This window comes from Vitis riparia, chromosome 7, assembly GCF_004353265.1.
Source record: "Vitis riparia cultivar Riparia Gloire de Montpellier isolate 1030 chromosome 7, EGFV_Vit.rip_1.0, whole genome shotgun sequence".
In the NCBI taxonomy this organism is placed as follows: domain Eukaryota; kingdom Viridiplantae; phylum Streptophyta; class Magnoliopsida; order Vitales; family Vitaceae; genus Vitis; species Vitis riparia.
The window spans coordinates 2,534,277-2,557,653 of record NC_048437.1 but is presented as its reverse complement, the minus strand read 5'-3'; the positions used below and the strand labels follow the sequence as shown (position 1 = coordinate 2,557,653).

Here is a 23,377-nt window from a genome sequence, read left to right as displayed (position 1 = left end):
TCAAGATTAGGATCCACATAAACCGTGGAGTCAATAATGGATACAATAACAATACAATGGGCATTATTTAAGAACAATCTCTATAAAAGGACACAAAAGGGCACGTGATGATGAGTTTTCGCATGGAATATAATTTAATTTTTGTTTGGGGTGGGGAGGACCAAGATGTGAGTGGAGCAAATGTCTTGTTGCTATCGATTACTGAAGCCGCCATGGAAACCGACAAAAGCACCATCCATCTAGTCATATAATTTAAAGGGCATCAAGGATTGATTGCGAATCTATGATGGGGATACATTCATGAATACATCGTCTTTTGTTCATTAATTCATGCTAATATATTCATTTTTACCTTTTTTTTTTAATCCACTATGCGTATAGCTCATGATCACCCGTTGGCGGAGAGGAAAACAGCAATTAATTTAATCAACCCACTAGGCTTTTTTATATTCATCGAAAGTCACAACCAATCTTCATAAATCTCCCTTTCTTAATGCCTATCTTTGCAATCTTCCAAATAGGAACCATCAAATGAATTACTAAAGAGGGAGGGGTGACGTGGGGGTTTTGGGGGGGGGGTGGTGGCGGCGGTGGTGGGGGTTTGGGGGAGTTTATATAAAGTGGGGCATGATGAGGGGCTGTAGGGGGAGGCACCTGAGAATAATTGTGGGGGCGGTGGGGTGAGGGGTTTGGGGGAGTTTATATAAAGGGAGTCATGGTGAGGGAGTGTAGGGGGAGGCTTATAATCTACAAGGATTTTCCCCAAATCTGTTAATGATAATGCGGTTTGGAGGGTGTAGATGGGATGGATGGCTGATTAGTTGTAAGAAACCTAAAAGAATGGAGAGGAAAGCTGTGGATTTGATGGTGGGTGGGGTTTAAATGAAGCTAGACATGAGTGTGTGGAGGGGCCAGTGTGTCAGGTGACCCCAGCCCAAACCACATGGACTCATTTATGAACTCGCATATTCCCTCTAATAATGAATATGGGTGGTGAGTGTTGTCTTGTCCAATTGTCAAAAATTTGTTCTAGACAAGTGTAAATTTCATGACTGAGAGCAACACCCTTTTAAGTCATTGTTCACCTCCGACATTGCTTTTAGGTTTGAGAAGCTCTCATAAACAAGGCTGGCTTTTGTGTCAGATTCCAAGAGATGGATGATCCCCAAGAATATGCCTTTGGGTCATCTTCTGTTGTTAGATTTTTGTAGGGGTTGAGTGTTTGGGTGGAAGAGTAGTCTTATCGGCTTCCATCCATGGACGGGACCCACAACTTCTGTCTGAATATAGATGCCTTCCGCTGTGTTTGGTTAATGGAAACTATCAAGGCAGAAAAAAAAACGATTTTCTCACTACTAAAAAAAAAAAGGAAAAAAAAATCAAATATAATTAAAATTTTATATTTTATTAAATTTTTAATCTTTATTAATGGTAATAGACACAGCCAAACAAGCTACTGAAAGGGCAGTTTCATTAAACAGTCAATCGTACTACCGAAAGGGCAGTTTAATTAAAAATGCATACCATGGGCAAATCATTACAACAGCAATTGGGGTCACCCAGAATCGCCCATGTCACTGGGCAGAGAGCCAGTGACCCAGCCTGAACAAATTTCCAAATTATGGTGCCAACATGGAGAGAACATGTCCAGGGGCAGATCTATCAGGATTGAACAAGAAAAGCCACCTGTCATGCCGCTATTGCACCGACAGGAATCACTTGGGGATCTGCTCAGATGTCTAGGAGTCAGCTTCATGAGTATTGCACAGGATCATCTGCATAAGATGAAAGATTCGCATCTTCTTTTTAACTGATGGAAAGACAACAGATCATATCATGGTTGAGGCAAAGTTAAATCAGAAAAAGCAAAACTTTAATCACATATTTATGATTGTTTATGATGGCTGTCAATGTTCTATGATGAAGTTGAACAGAAGGATGAGTATGTCGAACATTAACTTCTGGGTTGCTAATCACACGTATCAAGGGATAATTTACATTCCAATTTCAACCAAGATGTTGTCATATGGAAGCTTCAATTTCATCAGGGTTCACTGCAGATCCATTTGGGGCATCATCCGCACGAAGCTGAGCAGAAACATCGTCTATGGCAGAGTTCAGCTGTGCAATCTTCTCAGTCAGGATTTTGCGGGTCTTCTGTTGTCACCAAATCATACAAAACGTACAATATCAGTTTGAACTAAGTAAATGAAGTGTTGATAAGGCAAACCCAAGATATACAGTACTGAGAACTAAGTTGATATGGGGCACCAACAAAATAGAAATGAGCAGTCTAGAAGGGAAATGGAAAATCTATTGGTTAACTAACCCATGGTACCGCGTTCTTTAACATGACATACAAGTAATCACTAGCACTAGAAAACTACACTAACTTCAGCTGGCATGATTTTCTGATAGCATATTTTTTACGGTTTTTTATGCGTACCAATAAGGACAAGATACCAAGTAGTTTAAATAGGCAAAAAAGACAAAGGAGTTACTGTGTATTGTGTGACTAAAGGAAAATATTATTAAATCAGTTATGCTCATGGCAAAGAACATTGCACAGCTGTTAAGTTCTACAAAACGCAGCATCGATGTGCAGTGGTACTCGTAGCTTAAATGAGGATGTTCAAGGAACTGGCAAGATAAGAAAAGACAGATTTAGAAACACATCAATTTTTAAGGGGGAGTCAGCACCAAGTAAGAAATGCAGTTGTGCCGGTCTGATCATGTGTGGTGACTAGAAGTGACAGGAGAGAGTCTGGAAGGCACAGCAACGATGAGAGAAAACCAAGAGGAGAGTGAATTTAGGTGACAGGTTGGCACATGATTTAATAGAAATATGGCTGAAGATAAATGGTGGAATCAGATGGTCCTGATATGGTTTTGGTTGAATTGAGTTGTTAAGCATGTACTACACAAATAAATATAAAATTTGCATGAGACAAAGTAAACTAAAAAGGAACAGGCTTACCTCCAAAGCTTTCTCTTCATCATATATAAATTTAGGCAGCTTCCTCATCAAGTCTTTTCTGTCTGCTCCAGCCAGTGCCTTGCTGATCTGCAAGAAATTTGTTATATTAGTCAGATAGATACTCTTTGAAGGAGCATAGCTGACATGCCACTTGCAATTACATGGAATCCACCAGTGAGTAGAATTTGGAAGTTGCTGCCAGCATTCTATCACAGCCCAAAACCAGTCAACTTCCAATAGAGTTATTAAGACAACATATCCGTGATGATGAATCAGCAATTCAGAGAGAGAGAGAGAGAGAGAGAGAGGGGGGTGGCACAAGGTGACAAAATATTTAGTTGACAAAATAGAGTGAGGTGAAATGGAGAAGTAGCATGCATGGTCCTATTTTTGTGAGATAGGTTTGATATTCACTTGATTGGTGATGCAGGATAATTGACCAGGATTGGATACTTCCCTTGTATGGCCCCTGCTTGATTGGTGAGACAGGTTATGATTTGGATGGCCTGGAACCAATAAGAAAAAGGAATATGAGCTTCATAAAGGAGGGTGAGACCTTGTCACTACAACATGATAGTAATGCCCTTCTGTAGAACCATTGTGTTCAGAGGTACAGGAGGGGTGACTAAGTGTTGGATAAGGAGAGGCCCTAATATTCTCCACCCCATCAATAAAACATCTGATTTATTTTTTATTGGTTATATGTTGCATAATGGTCTATAAAGATGACATAATATTGATGATTACAAAATATCAAAGTAAATTAAGTCAAGGGACAAAAGAAAACATTTAGTAAAAATCAAATGACTTGAAATTTTGGTATATGGGAAATCCAAATTGTAAGTGTTAGTCAAGTAGAGAATTCTTGACGCTAATGAATACTCAAAGGATAAGTGCTAGTAGAGGAGAACTGAGATGGTCACTCATATACATTGTCCTTGCTCAATCCTTGAGCAAGAGATACCCTCATCCCAAATCCTTTACAAGAAAATAAGATGGAAAAAATTCAATAAAGCACAAGTTTGTTTACAAAACTGAGAGATGGAAACAGTTTTTTTTAAGAGAAAGTGCATAGAGAGCATAATCTTAAAAAAAATGATTTAAATGGAGTCAAGAGTGTAGTGGAACCCGTGTGGGTGATGGAGAGGCCAGTACCATCATCGATTGTCACAGCATTAGCACTATGATATGCTATATAGAGTAAGGTTGTTGAGATTAGATGTGATGTGATGAGAGGTTGTCGAGTCAACAAGCCAATATTTATTTATTTTGATAACAAAGGAACCTTCCAGGGCCAAGCCCTTAGGATTCTCCATAGGGACCCAAACCTTGGGGTATTGACCGCCCCGCAACAACCAACATTGCGTAAATTCAAGGTGTCATTAGTGGTATGATTCAAACCCAAGACTATGTACCACTTATTGGGACCACACTTTCCAATGTTCGTCCTAACCAATTGGCCTACCCTGGCGGGTGCCAAACCCTTAGGACTCTCCATGGGGGACCCAAACCTCGGGGTATTGACCGTCCCACAACCACCAGTTTCGGGTAAATTTAGGGTATCATTAGTGGCAGGATTCAAACCCAGGACCATATGCCACTTATTGGGACCACACTTCCTAGTGTTCGCCTTGACCAATTAGCCTATCCTAGCGGGTCAGTCAACAAGCCAATATTGTAACCAAGTATTTGGACTAAAGGTAAAACTGGCTTATAGTGAAGCCAATTCTATTGTAGTATTGACAAACAACCCCTTGAACTTCATTAAACTGTTGGGCCTTGAAGTTGGCATCGATGGATAGACCTTGTCCTTAATTTTGAATATTCAAGTTGCCATGTTTTGTCCAAGCAACTTATTTGTATTGAATTATGCACCACCTTTTGATTGATTTTTATGTTGACCATATCATTGAGTTTGCCCATGACGAGAGCAAGATCACAATTTGCCTCTTCTTGTTTAATAAAGTCTCGTCATGGAAACGCCCATGCACATATTGCAAAATATCCTTATATTCAAGCCTTGAACATCAAACAACATAGATGATGAGATCATCATCATCATCCATAGGAGATTTAATGATAGCAAGTTCATTAGCTATGCACTTAATTGTTTGCATGCGTTCCTAGATGGAATTAGTGACCTTTGTCATGAAAGTGAGTTTCTCTTTGAGATGCAGGATGCAAGTCCTAGATTGGGGGATATAGAGAGTTCTTGGATTGGGTTTTGACCATCTCATCAACATCACCATTATTTGGATGACCCATCCCTAGGCTTAAGAGTTGCATTGTTGCACCCCCTCCCCCGACATGACTCTCCTTGTGACTTGAACTCATGACCTTCACTCTAATACAAATTGATGGATAGAGTTTTGACCATCTCATCTGAAAGTCTATTAGTGTCTAGTGAGGGTAAGTCAAACCTTTTATGGCATTCAATGTCATCATCATTTGAGTGACCAATGGGCTTAAGAGATGCATTATTGCACCCTAACAAGAGTGGCCAATTTCTTCCATGCTTCATGAGAGGTGGTAGTTGTAGCTAAGAGGAGCATGACTGGTTCTAATAAAGAGATAAATATATTGTCGATTAGAAAATTGTCTCACCTTATACCGATAAACTGTGTTGTTTAGGGATTGTTTTACCATCATACAGCATTATGGTTGGAAGACATGGGAAAGAACCATCAAGATAAGCCAAAGGATGATAATACAACAAGATAGTGGAATTGAACCTGCCATGGTGGATGATTGATGAGTGTGAGTTTTAGAAGGGTGTTAGATTGTGGCATTAAGAGAAATTAGGTTGTTGATAGTGTTTGATGGACTGGTATTAAAACTATTGGATTTAGGCTAGTCATGCTATATTGGCAGTTTCATCTGTAGACATTTGTATGCACAAGCACTATAAGAAATTGCAAAGACAATAGAAGGCTTGTTAAAGCTGCTTAGAGCTCTGATACCAAATAGAAATTGTATCTTGACTCAGGAATTAAGCCTGTGCTTTTCATTGATGAATGATAAAAAGATTAATATACACTTGAATAAATTGATTACATTCCAAAATTGAACAATGAACCAAAAACAAAGAGTTGACGAAATACAGTGGACTGTACTGGAGGGTGACATACAGGATCCAATGTCATGGGATATTATTCATATTCACTTGATTTGTATTGTTGGATGGTTGATCAGGAGAAGATACTTTCCTTGTGTGAGAGAGAGAAATGCGGATAATTTATCTCATATTTGTAGCAAATTAAAAGGAATGTTCCTCAGGCATATTAAACGAATGTCTCTAAGGCATTTTCTTGAGGTAAATGAATCTGGCATCATCCCCATGAAATCAAGAACCAGCCATTTACCATAAAAACTAACAAGCCACAGACAACACAAAACAAGTAAAAAATCCAACTCGAGTAGACACTCTAGCCATACCTGGGGTGCATACACGCAACCTAATGTTCCAACAACTATTCCCCCCAATATAAAGCCACCAACAAAGATACTTGCACTACTTGGTCTTCCACCATCCCCACTGTACTGGCACAAAACAGGTGATCACAATTGAGAAAAATAATTTCCATATAGCAGGAAAAGCAATTAATCTAAATAACAAGTAACAGCAAAAACTTTAAATGGCTGAAAATTGATCATCGCACTGATTGTAAAAAAGGGAAAGAGATAGTCAAGCCCTCAGCAGTTAATTATTGCTGTAGGGTTTTTAAGCCAGCTGAAGACTTGTGTGATTACAAGCACACAAGTAATATAATGAAAGTCAAATAAATGACAAAGAAATATAAACATACGCTGCTCGAATTGTAAGCAAACTTTTATTTGCCAGATGTTTAGTATTTCCTGCCGAAGTGGAACATAGAGACAGGTTACTTTGGTCCACCAACTTCAAAGAAGAACCTAGCATCAAACATGAAGCAAAGAAAGGTTAACCTTCAGAGACAAGAAACAAAATTACAATGGCGTAAATAAATGAAGCATTTGTAAGCATGATGTAACTGGCTTTAGGAAGGCAAATATTACAACCTGCTTATTACATATAACTGTGCCAAAATTTCAGTACTTAAATCTGAAAATCAGGGGATAAACAAACTAACACAGAAAAGAAAGATAAAACCTACAAAAGGTACATAAAAGGAGGATTAAATTTCAAGCATATGGTTATGACCTAATAGGCTTCCTCATGTACTTCCAATCACCATTGGCAACCCTTTTGTATCTAGGAGTTAGGTTGTGGATTGCATTTGATAGAATCAAGTGAAGTTTCTTTAACAATAAGATCAGAAACTAATTTCAGGTATGTTGGTTGTCCATTTCACCATGGTCCTTATGAACCTCCGTGGTATATGACTTGAGTTGAATGACATAATAATACCTTAGTACATTGATAATTGGGTGTATGTATAAACTTTATGCTTGGCAACGATCAAGAAGCTTGCAATTCTGCAAGCCCCCTTGCCATAAAAATCACATCAGTCTATTGATCAAAAAAATAAATAAAATAAAAATCACACCAGTCTATGTGATAGGCACACCCATAAGTGAAGCTAAATCGTGTTCCTCAATGAGCAACATGTTATGAGAATCATGGAAATGCCTCCCTAATCAAATTTTCATATCTACATTTTGGACAAGTAATAAAAAATGTGGCACTGCAACCATGAGTATGTATGCTAGGGGTGTAAATGAAAACCAAAAAGCTGATTGAACCGATCCATCCCAACCAAACCCAACCATATCGGTTCAGCTTGAGAATTGTGAAAACTGACTTGGTCAGTTTGGTTTTCAATTTCCTTGTCTCCTTACTAACAAAAACTGAACCAAATAGATACTCTAACAGTTGTATTTCTTGTAATTTATAAGCATTCGGTTTTTGGTGAGTTTTTTGTATTTATTATTGCTTGATATTTGATGAGTTTTTTTCTCTCTTAAATATATTCATTTCCATATGTATATTATGTGGACTCTTGTCAAAATAATTCATTCATTGTTATTGGGTTGTAGTCAAATTCACATCTATTATATTTTGAACTAGAAATTTGAAATAGATTTTGGACTAAACCAAATGAGTCATCAATAATTTTTAACAATCAATTGGGATTAAGTCCAAAATTGGTTTGCATCCAACTGATCATTTACATCGAATCAAACCAATCTTAACACAAGCTTAGTTTAGTTCAGTTTTTCTATGATTAAAAACTCAGTTTGGTTTTGATTCAAGTATAAGCCAGCCAAGTCTGTTTGACCAACTTTTCCTCAACGAGCCCAACAAAACATTTTTACCCCCCTAATGCATGCAATAGACTCTGATTAAGGAACCATAACTACTGATACCCTAAAATTTTCTATTAGAACAATTGGGAAAACTCTTCAACAAAGAATCATCGACACCAAGCCCCAAATGCAAGCAGTGGGTCTAGGTCAAACTCCATTGGATTCTTGGAAATAATGCAAGAAAATAATGAACCTATTTTCTTGCCTCAAACCATCAACAGGACCCTAATTTAAATGAATAATTCCACAGAGATAGCATAAATTCAACCAGAAGTCCTTGTCTATTCAACCAGAAGTCCTAAGACAAGACGCTCCACTATGATCCATATCTAGAGAAAGAAAAAGAACTATAGATAACAGAAACAAACACCGGGGAATTACAGGAAATTGAAAAGAAAAAATAACAGGCAAAGGAGATTGGGAATTACCATATAGAAATTGGGTTCGAGGATTTCTGATTGAAACCAACGGATTGGAGAAAGCACTCATCCCTTTTTTTTTTTTTTTTGGGAATTTTCAGGGTGTTCGATGATTTCGAGTTGAACGTTTATCCACGCCTTTATATTCTCACAACTTCATAAATAATTGGGCTTGGTGTTGGGCTGGTCTGGGCTCGGCTGATTTGCTGAACTCATTCTTATGGTTAAATTGATTTAGAGTCCTGTTTGGATTTGGTTAAGTTCATTGGTGGAATATTATTAGGTCATGGAACCGGGTTGGATAGGGTTTTGTTCAGCCTACAAACAAGTTATCTTTATTACACTAAACCAAATATCTTAAGGTTATGTTTGGTTATGGAAAATACTAAGGAAAGAAAAAAAATGTAAAGAAAAATGATTTTTTCATGTTTGATTGTCCTATGAAAAATATCAAAGAAAATAAAATGTAATTAAAACTAATAAAAAACTTATATATTTTTAAATTATTTAATCTTTATATCGATGAGTTAAAATAAATAAAATGAGTTTGAAATAACAAAAAAAAATAATTTATCAACTTTTAATCTATTTTTCTATTTTCCTTCACTTTTCTTTCATTCTACTTTTTCTAATTTATATTTTCTTTCCCTTGCATTTTTCTTCAAATTTTCTGGAACCTAAAAGTTTGTTTGGTACACGAGAATAAAAGTTTTGATTTCCATGAAAACGACTTCTTTGATCTTATTCTCATATTTAAAATTCTTTATTCTAACATTTTCAACATATCCTAAATAGAATATTCATTACTATTCTTTATTCCAACATTCCAAATATATAAAAGCGATCCACCACCAGGACTTACCTAATTGTCAAAAGGTTGGAGTGTCACTTTTACAGGGCAAGGATGTGTGTCATGACTCATATTTAATGTGCATGGCGAGGATTCCATAGAATTGATATATCTTTGTGACATGGGTTATTTTATATGAACTTTATGCACCAAATGCTCTCTATTTTTATAGGAGGGTGGTTGTAGAGGTAGAGCCTTTTTTCACCCTCTCCAAGCCAAAAGTATGGTAGTTGGATGGACGGTTTGACTTGTTTTAACAATATGAAGGTCAACGACTCAAAGACCCATTCTAAAATTGTTAAGCTCTTCTTAGAAATTAATTTTTAATAAGCAGGAATAAGCAAGAGTTTGTCTAAAGGAAGCAGGACATGTGTAGACATATCATTTCAAGTTTCATAAGAATTTTTACGTCCCTTTAACTAATTTCCTTATAAAGCTTACAACTTAAAAAAAAACTTAAATTCTTTTGCTGAATAGGGAATTATTAGAAGATGACCATGCCTGCCTGTTTGTGAGCTCTTATTTTCCTTTTTTATGAATGCAGCAATGATGCTATTAGGCTTCATGTCCCTGCTCATCACTGTTGGCACCAAGCCCATCTCCAAGATATGTATGTATCTCTGCTGAAGCTGCAGACACTATGCTTTTATGTAAGAAGGAGCCCAATGTCAAAAACCACAAAGATGGATATGATCCTTAATTACTTGTGTGGATTGCAGGGAAAAGTGCCATTGATTTCACAACCAGGGGTGCCCCCATTGCATATTTTCCTATTAGTGCTTGCTGTTTTCCATGTTCTTTACAGTGTTGGCAGCATGGCTCTAGGACAGGCCAAGGTATATGTTCCATGATTAAGAAAGGCAACAAGTAAAATAAACCCAGCCATCTCAAATTCTTTTTTTTGGCTCGATTTTAACTAACTTGTTAGTTGAAATTGATGGATGAAGAAGTGGAAAGGATGGGAGATGCAGATTACTTCATTTGAATATCTTGTACTAATGGTAGTGATTGACATTTTGGCTTGTGTTTTTGGGGTTGTTTAGGGTTTGATTAAACTAATATCTTTAGTCTTATGATGTGATATTCCATGTTTAATGTAGAATTGTATTAGAATCAATCCCTTACATGAAATTCTATCTGACCAACATAGATTGTTTGTCTATTTGTTTGATCCATGATCTCATGAAACACACAAAAGATGTCATGACTGAATAGGGGTGATTGTGATATCCCATATATGCTAAAGTACTGTATATGTAGCAGACTATTCTTAATTATATAGATGTGTTTTAAGGGCCAGTATATATGCTCTTTTGTTTTCTCATAGATCCTTCAAGATTCAAGCCGCTTACTCATCAAATCTCCCTTGTTCAGCGCCATTCTGGCTGATCTACATCACGTGGCCCCAGATGGATTGTGAGATGCACTGTTCCTTAGTACAAATTCTCAGAACTATTCACCAATGTCCCTCTATACCAAGTCTCCTAGTCTTCTGCTTCCATTCTAACAAAAGAAAAGTAAAAAACTGCAGGTGGGATTTTTCAGGCAGTTCTTTGCTTCAGTTACAAAGGTAGACCACCTGACCATGAGGCATAAATTCATTAATGTAAGTGAGCATTTTCTATCAGCATATCAGCCTGATTCAGTGTGATATCTTGGGGCAGTTTTTGGATTGTATGGTGAGCTAATAGGTTAGTTCATCCTTTATTACTACCCAAATTTACTTGTTGGATGAAGAAAAAAATGCTGGCACATTTTGCTCCCACTTGCAAATTTGACTTCCATAAGTACATCAAGAGATCCATGGAAGATGATTTCCAGGCAGTTGTTGGTATTAGGTCTGTCTCTCTGTATATCTCTCTGTATGTGTCTGAGCCACAAGGGCATATGTTAACTATGGATGTTCATTTGACAGCATGCCATTATGGGCTTCTGCAATCATCTTTGAGCTTCTAAATGAATTTCAGATTGCCAAGATCATGATCCTCTACTTCTTGGGCTGGACGGTATACACTTTCATGGATCTCATGTGTTCCACTGGCTGTAAGATCTATACTTTTTGACTTAACAGAACAAAAGAACTTCACAAAATGCATAATTGAATTGAATCCCATTATGGAAACAGACACTTCTACTAGTTGGTGCAAAGCTTGAGGTCATGATCATGGAAATGGCAAAAGAGATCCGAGAATGAACAAGTGCAGTGAAAGGAGCCCCTGTGGGAGAGCCTAGTGACAAGTTCTTCTGGTTCAACAGACCCCATTTCATTCTTTGCTTGATACATTTCACATTGTTCCAGGTAATTTTGTGTTCTGCTAAAGATGACAAGTTCTTCTCTTTGCATATTTTCTAACGTTTGAAAATATTTTTGTTATAAAAATTAGGTGTTTAAGAAAGTTTTAAAAATCGTTTCTGAAAATCTAAAAAATTGCTTGAAGTTAATATTTAAAAAAAAAAAAATCCTTTTTTGTTGTGTATATTACTAATATTTAAATTTTTTTTTCTCAAATTTCTTTTTGTTGTGTCAAAAAGGAAATACGTTTGATAATTAGAAAATACAAAATAATTTTTTTTAACAACAAAAAGATGGTATTTTTTTAAAACATATTTTAATTATTTTCACTTATTTTATGGTTGATTTAAAAATTAATAGCATAAATATAAAGAATGATGGAAAATAAAACATAATATATAAATTTATGTTAAACAAATATTTGAAAATGTAGAAAATAAATTAAAAATATTGAAGTTTCTAAACATACTCTTATTATAGAAAATATCATGTTTAAAAATTATTTTCAAAAATTATTATTTTTTTTAAGAAGGGTTTTTAGCTTTTAGCCAGCATAAATCCAAGTGAGTGAGGCAGTTGGCATAACTCTTTTAGCTTACAACTTACATGTGACCGGTCCCCATCATGCGTTGGGACTTCGCCCAATTAGTTCTTTAGGACACCCATTTGGCTAGCTCAGGGGTTGTTGGCCTATATCCATGTTCAGAACATGGGCGACTAGACCTAGACAGGCAACCTAACATTAATATCCACACGCCAAATATATTTTTACATGGCTGCCTAAAATCATCCCAATCACCCACTGAATCTCAAGCTTCTATAAAAGCAGATCAGAATTGACCTGGGCTCTTGAATGAATTGTTGTCTAGTCCATTAAGCCAGCCCATCATGCATGAGACCCCACAAAGCAGATGATCCTGCAGTCTGCAACTTGCCCACTACTTCCCTCGGTCCTCCTCGTCCTAAGAAGAAACAGTAAATAAATGAGGCTGAGGAACAAGACCAATAAAAAATTCAAAGGATGAAACCTTCAAAATTTACTGTCGATGGCTTCTCAACGCTTTGCTTCACCTTTATTCCACCCACTGATTGGACCCCATAAACCCCCATTTTTCACGCTAAGCAGGAGACAGTCTTTCCCCACAAGTCATCTTTTTTCTTGAATCATTCAATTGACCTTTTCCGTGATAGGCTCATTGAACAAAGAAAATGGTGATTAAAATTAAAGTTTAATGGGTTCAAAAAAGATAAATTTAAAATTAAATTTAACCCCTTTCATATTTTTTATTTACATGTTTGTGTTAAAAAAAAAATAAAAATATTTTTATTAAAATTAAATTAAAAAATGAAATATTATATTTTTACATTTAAGTTTTTAATAACATTTTTAATTAATCATTTTGATTTTTCATGTTATGAAAAATATGAGTGAGTTCGTGAATAAAAATTAATATTTAAGTGTCAATGAAAATTTTTGAATTTCGGATAAAGGGTTAATTTAGGAATATTTTTAAAAACAATTTTCAAATAACAGTTATTGTAAATAGTTTTTAGTTGTTATATTCTTCTTGCAAGGAGAAATTCAACTAAGAAACAATAATTTTTTGAACTAGTTTTTATGAAGGTAATATTGTAAATATATAAATATATTGACCATATTTGTCAAATACCTCAAAATAAATGAGAATTTGAATGGACCCAAAAAGAGAACTAAACGTGTGGACCCACAGGATAATATAATTATTGGGTTGGGTGGGAATCCAAATTGGCTCCTCTGACAAATAGAGATGATAAGAATGATGAACTCTTTTTTTTTTTTCTTTTTTTTTTAATTATTATTATTATTATTATAGTAAACAATTAACCCACATGCACCCACCAATGACTATTTCTATACGAAGAAGCCAACCAGGTTTGAAATGAGGGTGGCATCATGCATTGGCTTGTGAAATTTGACCCATGGTTGAGCGCCACCCCTCAATCATTCTTCTCAACCTAAAAACAATACAAAAGAAGCCACCCCTCAATCATTCTTCTCAGCCTAAAAACAATACAAAAGAAATCACCTTTTTCTTTAGTGGGGTCCTTTAGGCGGGAATTGCATCCACAAAAATAATATAAAAATGTGATTTAAATGACATTTTCCAGACCTAAAACTATAGTATTAATATTATTGTGATTTGGAATCGAAGGTGTTACATAGGTAATTTGTCTTAAACCCATCTATTTAAATCCAATTTGAGTGTATATCTATTATCTAACCTTATGTCAAGCTTAATTAAAGGTTAGGTGAGAATTATCTCAGGTTCAAAGCCATAAATATATCATTAATTGTTAATTAAATAAATAATAACCTCAAATTCAATTTTCAACGTTGAAGGGTATTTAGTAATTAAACGAAAATGATATATTTGTCGAATTTATTAATAATTTTCTAATCCAAACCTAACATTTAATCTCTTCGAATATTAATTTGTTCGAATCGACCCTAATAATGAGATCAATCGACATCATCCATAAATTGGAAGCAGATGACGACGGACTTAGGTGGGCGAATGGCATGGGCCCTAAGCTTCACATTTGTTTGACTCGTATATTAATTCCACTCAATTTGTTGGACGGTCGGACCAACTGAAACATTTGATTTATTGCATGGTTGCCAACTTGCCAGCCTTCTTATATTCGATTCGTATCTGAATTGAATACTTAGTCAATGGATAAATGAAAACAAAAATAAAAATTATTGCACGACCCATTAAATTAAGCCTTACGCGGGGGTGGGGCACTACCATCTTACCAGAATTTACTATATCATAAAGGGATAATTAAAAAAATATATATTTAATTTTTGTAGGAAAAAAAAAGCTTATAAAGTACTTTTAATTTTTTTTATATAAATTAAAATATGAAACCATTTTTTAAGTAGAAAATATTTTTTAATAAAATTAATTAAATAAATATAGAAACTTTTATCCAAAACAAAATAAATTTTACCTTCTTGAAGGTAAAATTTTATTAGTGGAATTTATAAACTTTGTTAAATATCTATTTTTTTTAAGAAAAATGCTTATAAACATAAATAAAAAATAAAAAATAAAAACATTTTTATTGCCCATTTGGGATGATCCTCAATTTTTTATTTTAATTGAAAATTAAAATTCAAGTTGGTATATGATATCAATAATTATAAAACTATGTAAAACGTTGAAGAAAAGTAATAAAATATTATATTTAGTGTGCCTTTAATAATATTTTTATTTGGAATTGATTTTTTAAAAATGTTTTTTTTTAACTTTAACCCGACACCCAATTTTTCTTCTAAATCCTGTTTTATATTAAAAGTGTTTTATAAAAGTATTATTAATGTTTCATTCAACATAAATAATAATGAGTTATTTGGTTAGAAGGGCTATTGAAAACTAAATTTTGAAAATCAAATCATCCATATTTTTTATCATATTTTAATAAAAATATCCTCAAAATAATATTTAAAATAATAAAAAATATTTATATAAAAATGGATTACTCTTAATTAAAATATTTGATTCTTTAACTGGCTGCTAGATGGATGAAGATATGAATGAGAAAAGATTCCATAACTGTCGTACATGTGCTTTCATCTCATGGGTCTAAATTTGACTTTGTTATCCCAGCCCTCCAACATCTTTTTAACACGGCCCAAAATTGAAGGCGTGACAGATGGGAAATTAATCATATATAAAATAATTATTTTAATTGTCACACGCATGACACAACGGGTGAAACCGTGTCACTGTGATTTTGTTTTTTTGTTTTTGTTTTTTTTTTTTTTTGTGTTTAATTTTATGTAATAATTTATTCGAACGTTTCAGGAAATAGAATTGAAGTTGACTTTTTACAGTAAGAGATGAACATGAAAAAAATGGGAAGCGGTGGGTGCGATGGGTTTTGAAGAGCGTGTGGAGTTGACAGCATTGGAAGCGTTGGAGAGGTTGTGGGAGCTTTCAGCGATGCTGCGGAACGGGAAAGCGATGGGAAGTGAACGGATGATCAGCAGATTTGGTTTTTAGTTGTGGAGGCATTATATTAGGGAAAGGGAAAGCAGAAAGCAGAAAGCAGAGAGATAACAGAGAGCTTGATTTGTGATTGAAGAAAACAGGGAGGGTGTGAGCAGTGTTTGTTGTTTTTTTATTGTGTGTGGGTGAAGGGGGTGGTGGTTGTGGTAATGGCAGGAGACAGTAGTAGTAGCACCTCGGCGTCGAGGGAGCTCGATCAGACGCCAACATGGGCGGTGGCGGGGATTTGTGCGGTTATGATTATCATTTCTATTGTGTTGGAGAAGGTTCTTCATAGAGTTGGGAAGGTATCTTCATGACCATCAACAGAAAAACCCTTCAACTGAACTAGGTTTTTTTTTTTTTTTGGGTTTATGCTCCGTTGCTGTTCAGATGATCTAATGTTGATTTAATTTTAGTTTGGTTAGTTTGGATGCCAAGAAAGGGTGAAACCCATCTCTGGACTGGTCCTAATGCAACCTTTTGGCCTTGCAAAATTTTATTTTCATTTTCTCTTATTTTTCTTTGGTTTCTTGGCACCCAAATGGACATTTTGGCCCCATTGGACAGGGTTTTTGCAGAAATGGTTGGTACTTTTTTTCTTGATGTTGGTTTATCTTCTTGAGCTCACTACTAAAACGTAATGGGCTAGGATGCAGAGTGAAAAGGAAATTGTCGATGAATTTTAATTTCTGGGGTTTTTCTTTCAAGTTGATTTCTTCTCTTTGCATATGCATAAATTTCATTTTCTTTTCAATTGTAGAACCAATTGGTGCTTTTGTTTCTGGCTGTCCTTTGGCTGGCGGTTTTTTCATTTCTGCAAGGGGAAAATTTTGATTAGTGTAAAAAAGTATTGGATGTCTATATTGTGTTTGCGTATGTTTTCTACCCTGATAGTGATTGATGATGCAACTTAGAAAATCTGTGTGGTGTTCTTCGTTTCTTTTTGGATGAGCTGATTGTGTGTTGTTCTTCATTTTGTTTAGGATGAACTGATTTCAAAACTGTGTGTTTTGCAGTGTTTCTCAATTTCCATACCCTATGTTTGGGTCTTGGAAAATTTGAGGGAAAATGTAAGGAAAAGTAAATATTTAAAGAATAAAGAAAAAGAAGAATATAGATTTAAAGTTAATAAATTATTTTTACACGTGTCTTCAAACTCATTACACTTATTTTTCTTCTTTATAGAGATTCAACTATATGAAAAGGCACAAGTTTCTAACTAATTTTAATTGCATTTGATTTATTTTTATTTTTTCATATTTTCCACATTAAACCAAATGTGAAAAAATCATTTTCTTTAACATTTTTTCCTTGTCTCAGTACTTCCTTGGAACCAAACATAAGGTTAAGGTTTGGGTTTGTTGTTTCCATGATATTGCTTTCTAAGTCCTTATTAACATAGTTTTTATTTGGGTTATTGTCAGTGGTTTACAGAAAGGCACAAGAGAGCTCTGTTTGAAGCTTTGGAGAAGGTTAAAGCAGGTGAGAATCATGATTGAACGTTTCTAACTTTGTTTTCTTTGGATATCACACTTTGTTCTATTTGTGTGTTTTATTTATTTAGAATCATACAAAGTTAGTGACCTTTTTATGAAATTTTTGACCCACATATTGCAGAGTTGATGGTCCTGGGTTTCATTTCACTACTCCTGACTTTTGGGCAGAATTTTATTGTCAAAATCTGTATTCCTGAAAAGGCTGCAGACACTATGCTACCATGTCCCTACAATGGTGAGAAAGACTCAAGTAGTGAGACTGAAAGTCGCCGGAGGCTTTTATGGTATAACCATAGGCTTTTAGCTGCTGCTACCTACAGTTCTAGTTGCAAGGAGGTGGGTTGCTAAGTAATTCTGGGATATTGAAATTTATCAAGTTGATAGACATTTCTTCAATCAACAAATTCAACATTCCAATGTGTTTTAGAAGCTTTTTATTTTGATTGTTTGATGATGGTGTTGGATTTAATGCAATAATATTGTTGTGTGTGTGTATACACACACACACACACAACATTATAGATGAATGTTGGACATTAGTGAGATTATAGATTAATGTGGAGCAATAGCAAAGATTATTGCCTTGGAGGAACACCATAGGGATTATTCTTGTTACCACATTTTAGTCATAGTCATGTAAAGCATCGGAATGTTAAAATTGTCAAAATATATGATTGCCTATGCAAATCCTAAATACCCTTTTTATAGTTTTCTTTTTTACCTTTTTGACAAACAAATTAGGATAAATGTATTAGAATGAACACCTAACAAGGAAGGGGGCGCAACACATGTACATAGGAAGTAAACAAGCATCTCATGACAATATACAATTTCTAAGACTTCTACTTAATCAACAACTCAAATTTCACTATAATTCATTTGACATTCTCTAACCCAAGCTCCTGTACTTCCACCTTTCAATAACTGCATTATCTTGTTATTGGAGTTTCAGGAAATTTGATCTTTCTAACCATTTCTTTTCCTTTACAAATTTCCAATAAAATCTTTTTTTAATTGCATTGGATCACTTTATCTGCTAAGAAAATGGAATTTTATCCTCCTTATTTCATGAACTAATCTGATTCTTTTCAACAGGGATATGACCCAATTATATCTGTCAATGGATTACATCAGTTACACATACTCATATTCTTTTTAGCAGTCTTTCATGTCCTATACAGCGCTATCACAATGATGCTCGGGAGACTGAAGGTAGTTTGGAACATGGGAATTTTTTTTATGTGCTTTGTTGTTATACTTATGGTATGCGATCTATATGCATATATGCAGTAGCTTCATCTTCTGATGCCTTTCACCTGATCTATAAGCCAGCATGATTGAACAGCTATAAATTTATTGCAATTGCATTGTATTAGGATGGTCAAAATAGTAATTCAACCCCTGAATTTCATTTTCCCTTGGTTACTGATCTTAGATTTGGTTGTTGTCCAATGGAAGACTAGAATGGTCGGTCTTAACTATAATTGTATTCTGTTTTGACTGAAATATAGTGTAGCATTCCTACAGGAAATTGGAACTAGGAAGACCATATGTTTCAATTTGTTTTCTAATCTAGGGGTTCTGCTCTGTTTCAGAAATATTGGCTGATTGTATCTGACTGTTGATAGTGTCAAACCCCCCAAAAAAAAAAAAAAAAATGCTTTAGTGATCTAGAACTCGTATATTACATGCTGACACAGAAGCAACAAACCACAAAAGAAGAGTAAACCATGGTCTCAAACATCTAAAGAGGCTTAAAGGGGAAAAAATGGGCCAGATGCTGGCATTGAATGGCCTGAACTGACCCAAAACCAAAGTTTGTTTTCAAATTTATTTCCTTGTCAACCCTAAAATTTTTGCTTTATAGTGAATACCTGTTAGTTGTTTGCTGAAAGCTGTCTTATGCAGATTCGTGGCTGGAAGCAGTGGGAGGAGGAGACTTCAACCCATGACTATGAGTTTTCCAATGGTACATTGCTGAATGATATCTAAAAGATCCATTCTTTATTTTCTAGCTTAGCATATGAAAATCCTCAGTTTTGAAAATGGATCCAGAAAGATTTCCTAACCCCCCAAATTACTGATGCTAACTGGCTTTATCCTTACTTGCAGATGCTGCCAGATTCAGGCTTACCCATGAGACGTCTTTTGTGAGAGCACACACCAGTTTCTGGACCAGGATTCCATTCTTCTTTTATGTTGTAAGAAATATTTCATTTCCTTCCTTTCTTTTCTTTTTATCTTGTTCTTTATGTAAGATAGCACACATTATATGATTAAGAGGAAGGTACATATAACCTCAGATCAAGGAATTGAATATGCAAACAGCTTGCTCACGTATTGTGCATAGCTAAAATGAGGATATTGAGACGAAGTGCAAGACATAAAGATAGAAATAGAGGCAATAATTTTCTGGAGTGGCAGGCATCATTAAATTAGGAAAAGCTGAGAACTCGCCTAAGATGGTTTGATCTTGGGGAAAGGAGATTAACTATTGCACTAGGAAGAGGGAGTGATGTGGTTTTGGCCAATGCGCATGAAGGGGATGATGGGAAGGCCGAGAAGATTGTGGTTGTGGAAGAAGGCATTCAAGCATATAAGACTTGATGGCAGATATGGCCCTAGACTGGGATGGCAAGAATAACTGATTTAGCAAACCCTTGATTATGGGGACAGGATTTGTTGATTGCCTTAGTATCTCATGCTTTTAGTAATCATGCTTATCTGTGATATATTCCACTTGATAATTAAACTATCCATCTCTTTCAGGGATGCTTCTTTCGACAATTTTTCAGGTCTGTTAGTAGGTCTGACTACTTGACATTGCGCAATGGGTTCATCACTGTGAGTTTCCAATTGTACATTTTCAGTTTCTCATGCTGGTTGTGTTCTCATTTTCTGACAATGCTATAATTACAGGTCCATTTAGCGCCAGGAAGTAAATTTAACTTCCAAAAATATATTAAAAGGTCTTTAGAAGATGACTTCAAGGTGGTTGTGGGGATCAGGTAATTTTCTTTTATTTACCACTCTTCTTCTTCTTCTTTTTTCCCAGATGTATTCTTTGGTATATTATTATGGGACAATTGTGTTTTGGACTTAGTTAGGCCAAAAAATTAAGCTTTGATCCATATAAGTTCACTATTTAAGCCCAAAACCTAGAGGAAGTGTGAAAATTGAGAAAAAGAATATGAAGTTTTTATCTTTCAAAAAATGACCTTTATTGACTATGAAAAAAAAGAGTAGAAAAATATTAATTTAGATTTTATTCCTTTTGCAAACCTCAATAAAATTTAAAATAATTTAGTGATTTGGAAAAAAATACACCCTTTTCCAAAAAAATAAAAATAAATTATTATTATTTAAAAATCAAACATCTTGGAAAATATATATTTTTAAAATTGTGTATATAAAAAATAACTAAAAATATGTCAAATTTATTTTTTTTAAATGATATATTTTTATAATATATTTTTTAAAAATTAGTTTTCTAAAAATAATAAATTTTCAGAATAATTATTAAAAAAAAAATTAGGATAAAAAAGTTTCTCAAACATTATGGTAGAAAATAGTTTTGAAGGGTATATTAATCTCTTCATATTTTATATTATCTCCATCAATTATGCAACTTTTATGGGCCAAATCTTAATTTTTGGGCTGGACAATTGTCTTATTATTTGTGATTTTCAGTAGCCATTCTTACCTAAATTAATTTGAAATAACCTTTCCTCCTTTATGTCTTTATGATGCTGGCAGTCCTGTGTTATGGGCATCGTTTGTGATTTTCTTGCTCCTAAATGTTAGCGGTAAGCCACTCTTTCCAAAACAAAAAAAAAAAAAAAAATCATTTCCAAGTAAATAATTTTGTGTTTCCAAATTGAAACAAACTTCTTTATTGCTTAACAAAATATTTTGCCCCCTTCAGGATGGCAGGCAATGTTTTGGGCATCCATAATTCCCTTAGTGGTAAGAAGTTTTCTCTGGAACGTCTTTTCCAGGTTAATATAAAAAATCAAATCCTGACTGTTTAACCGGTTGCAGATAGTCTTCGCTGTGGGAACAAAGCTTCAAGCTGTTCTTACAAAGATGGCTCTTGAAATCACAGAAAGACATGCAGTGGTCCAAGGGATTCCGCTTGTGCAAGGCTCAGACAAATATTTTTGGTTTAGTTGGCCTCAGTTAGTTCTTCATCTTATCCATTTTGTTTTGTTTCAGGTACTGAGCAGCACCTCCATACTAAAATGAACTAGTTCGTTAATTTTGTAAAAACTTAGCAGAATTCTTTGAGTTCAATGTCCTTGTTCATTGACTTGCTTGTGTCACATTTATGTCACTAATGAAAGTAGAGAAAGCTACTTTTCTTCCACTAATAGCTATCTAATTGACTTTTTGGTGCATGCAGAATGCCTTCCAGATAACATATTTCCTGTGGATATGGGTAATGAATTGTTCTCACTATTTTCAATTATTAACTTTTTGTTTTTTCTCTTGACCAACTATTTTAATTATGGCCGACGCCTAAAAATGTGAAATTTTTTACCTGTGCAGTATTCTTTTGGGTTGAAATCTTGCTTCCATAATAATTTCAAGCTTGTTATCATAAAGATTGCTTTAGGGTAAGTCTTTGTTCCATGATGTTTCTCCAAATAATATATACAGGCTTTTCAAACATGGGTATTAATTCTTTTAACATGGTGAGGACACAAGCGGATCTGCCTTTCAAAGCTGCAGTATTTTTTTACATTTGGTGGGAATCACTTTGGTACCCACCATAAATTTGATTGGGCTTGTTGAAGATTTTACATGTCGATATCACCCAATCATCCATCATCCGACACTGGTCATTCCAGGATATAGATAGTGGCACTACATAATTAATTTGATCAAATCCCCAGACTGGTGAACTAATGAGGTGAATCTTTTTTGCACTGGCAGGGTTGGGGTGCTATTTCTTTGCAGCTACATTACACTTCCACTGTATGCCCTTATAACTCAGGTATCGTCATTCTGCCAAGTGTTTTGTTTATGTACACTGGCATTCTTAGTGGATTAAATACAACTCATTGACAATTAATGTGTTTTTGGGCAACACAACTGAATACTCTCACGCTTTCAGCAATGGCCAATCTTCTCAATAAATACTGAATCATATATATTAGGATCAGTATCATGGGGAGGCCTTATGTTGCTATTTCATAAGTGAAACTCAGCTTTAGGGTTGTTGGAAATGGATTCTTTTTTTCTTACTATTTCTGCCAGTTATGTAATGATTGAACTGGATGATGATGCCATGGTGGGAATTTGCAGATGGGTTCAAACATGAAGAGATCGGTATTCGATGAACAAACATCCAAGGCCCTTAAGAAGTGGCACATGGCTGTGAAGAAGAGGCATGGGGGGAAGGCAGGAAGGTCCTCTACGCATCAAACCCTAGGTGGAAGCCCAACAGCTTCAATGGCTTCAACAGTACAGATGCCCGGATCTGGACACACACTCCACCGTTTCAAGACCACCGGTCATTCAACCCGCTCATTCACCTATGAGGACCATGAAGTGTCTGACTATGAAGCTGAACCAGAATCACCAACCTCATCCACAACCAACTTGATAGTCAGAGTTGATGATAGTGAGCCAGAGACTGAACCTGTTGTATCCCACCCTGAACATGACACCAGCGGCGAAATTGAGTTCTCATTTGTCAAGCCTGCCCCACAGAAAGAGCCATGACAGCGGCGGCGGTGGTTGGGGGTGGGCAGTGGTAGCTTCACTGCACTTTTTTTTTACTTCGGATTGTAGTCATTTTTGTGACTTACATGTACTGTGAGCCCATAATGTAATTCTTCATGAGCTAATTATTGCATTGTATTTTTGTACATTGTCATGCTTGTTCATAAAACCCTAGTTTCAGATCTAACTTCTCTCCCCAACTCAGGTTCAGTGGTTATAAATCCACCCACTGAATGATCTTAGTTGGCTTCAACTTTCTGCAGAAGAGTGCCTTCAATTCTCCTCCCATCTT

The 23,377-nt window shown here is 35.2% G+C and overlaps 2 protein-coding genes across 2 annotated transcripts; one reads left to right on the top strand and one right to left on the bottom strand.

Moving 5' to 3' along the window:
- Nucleotides 1-1,454: 1,454 nt before the first annotated feature.
- Nucleotides 1,455-8,799, bottom strand: LOC117919460. The gene is made up of 5 exons (XM_034836668.1): nt 8,692-8,799; nt 6,784-6,889; nt 6,413-6,512; nt 2,978-3,064; nt 1,455-2,157 (listed from the first exon to the last, which is right to left on the bottom strand). Exons 1-5 carry the CDS (start codon nt 8,750-8,752, stop codon nt 2,023-2,025), a joined length of 489 nt encoding a protein of 162 aa, XP_034692559.1. The 5' UTR covers nt 8,753-8,799; the 3' UTR covers nt 1,455-2,022.
- A 6,920-nt stretch (nt 8,800-15,719) lies between these two features.
- Nucleotides 15,720-23,272, top strand: LOC117917822 (MLO-like protein 10). Its single transcript, XM_034834238.1, has 15 exons — nt 15,720-16,167; nt 17,287-17,344; nt 17,480-17,694; nt 18,454-18,570; nt 19,267-19,327; nt 19,471-19,559; nt 20,128-20,202; nt 20,278-20,366; nt 21,115-21,164; nt 21,284-21,324; nt 21,400-21,573; nt 21,761-21,796; nt 21,907-21,974; nt 22,294-22,354; nt 22,666-23,272. Exons 1-15 carry the CDS (start codon nt 16,030-16,032, stop codon nt 23,083-23,085), a joined length of 1,692 nt encoding a protein of 563 aa, XP_034690129.1. The 5' UTR covers nt 15,720-16,029; the 3' UTR covers nt 23,086-23,272.
- Nucleotides 23,273-23,377: the final 105 nt, after the last annotated feature.

Bases quoted from the DNA above. Each gene is read 5' to 3' on its own strand.
- LOC117919460 (XM_034836668.1), bottom strand. From the start codon at position 8,752: ATGAGTGCTTTCTCCAATCCGTTGGTTTCAATCAGAAATCCTCGAACC. The intron at 6,513-6,783 runs GTATGTTTATAT...GTGCCAGTACAG, and splicing joins TTGCTTACAATTCGAGCAGC to TGGGGATGGTGGAAGACCAA. The intron at 2,158-2,977 runs GTAAGCCTGTTC...TGGTGACAACAG, and splicing joins ATGAAGAGAAAGCTTTGGAG to AAGACCCGCAAAATCCTGAC.
- LOC117917822 (XM_034834238.1), top strand. From the start codon at position 16,030: ATGGCAGGAGACAGTAGTAGTAGCACCTCGGCGTCGAGGGAGCTCGAT. The intron at 18,571-19,266 runs GTAGTTTGGAAC...TGTCTTATGCAG, and splicing joins TGATGCTCGGGAGACTGAAG to ATTCGTGGCTGGAAGCAGTG. The intron at 21,975-22,293 runs GTAAGTCTTTGT...TTGCACTGGCAG, and splicing joins ATCATAAAGATTGCTTTAGG to GGTTGGGGTGCTATTTCTTT.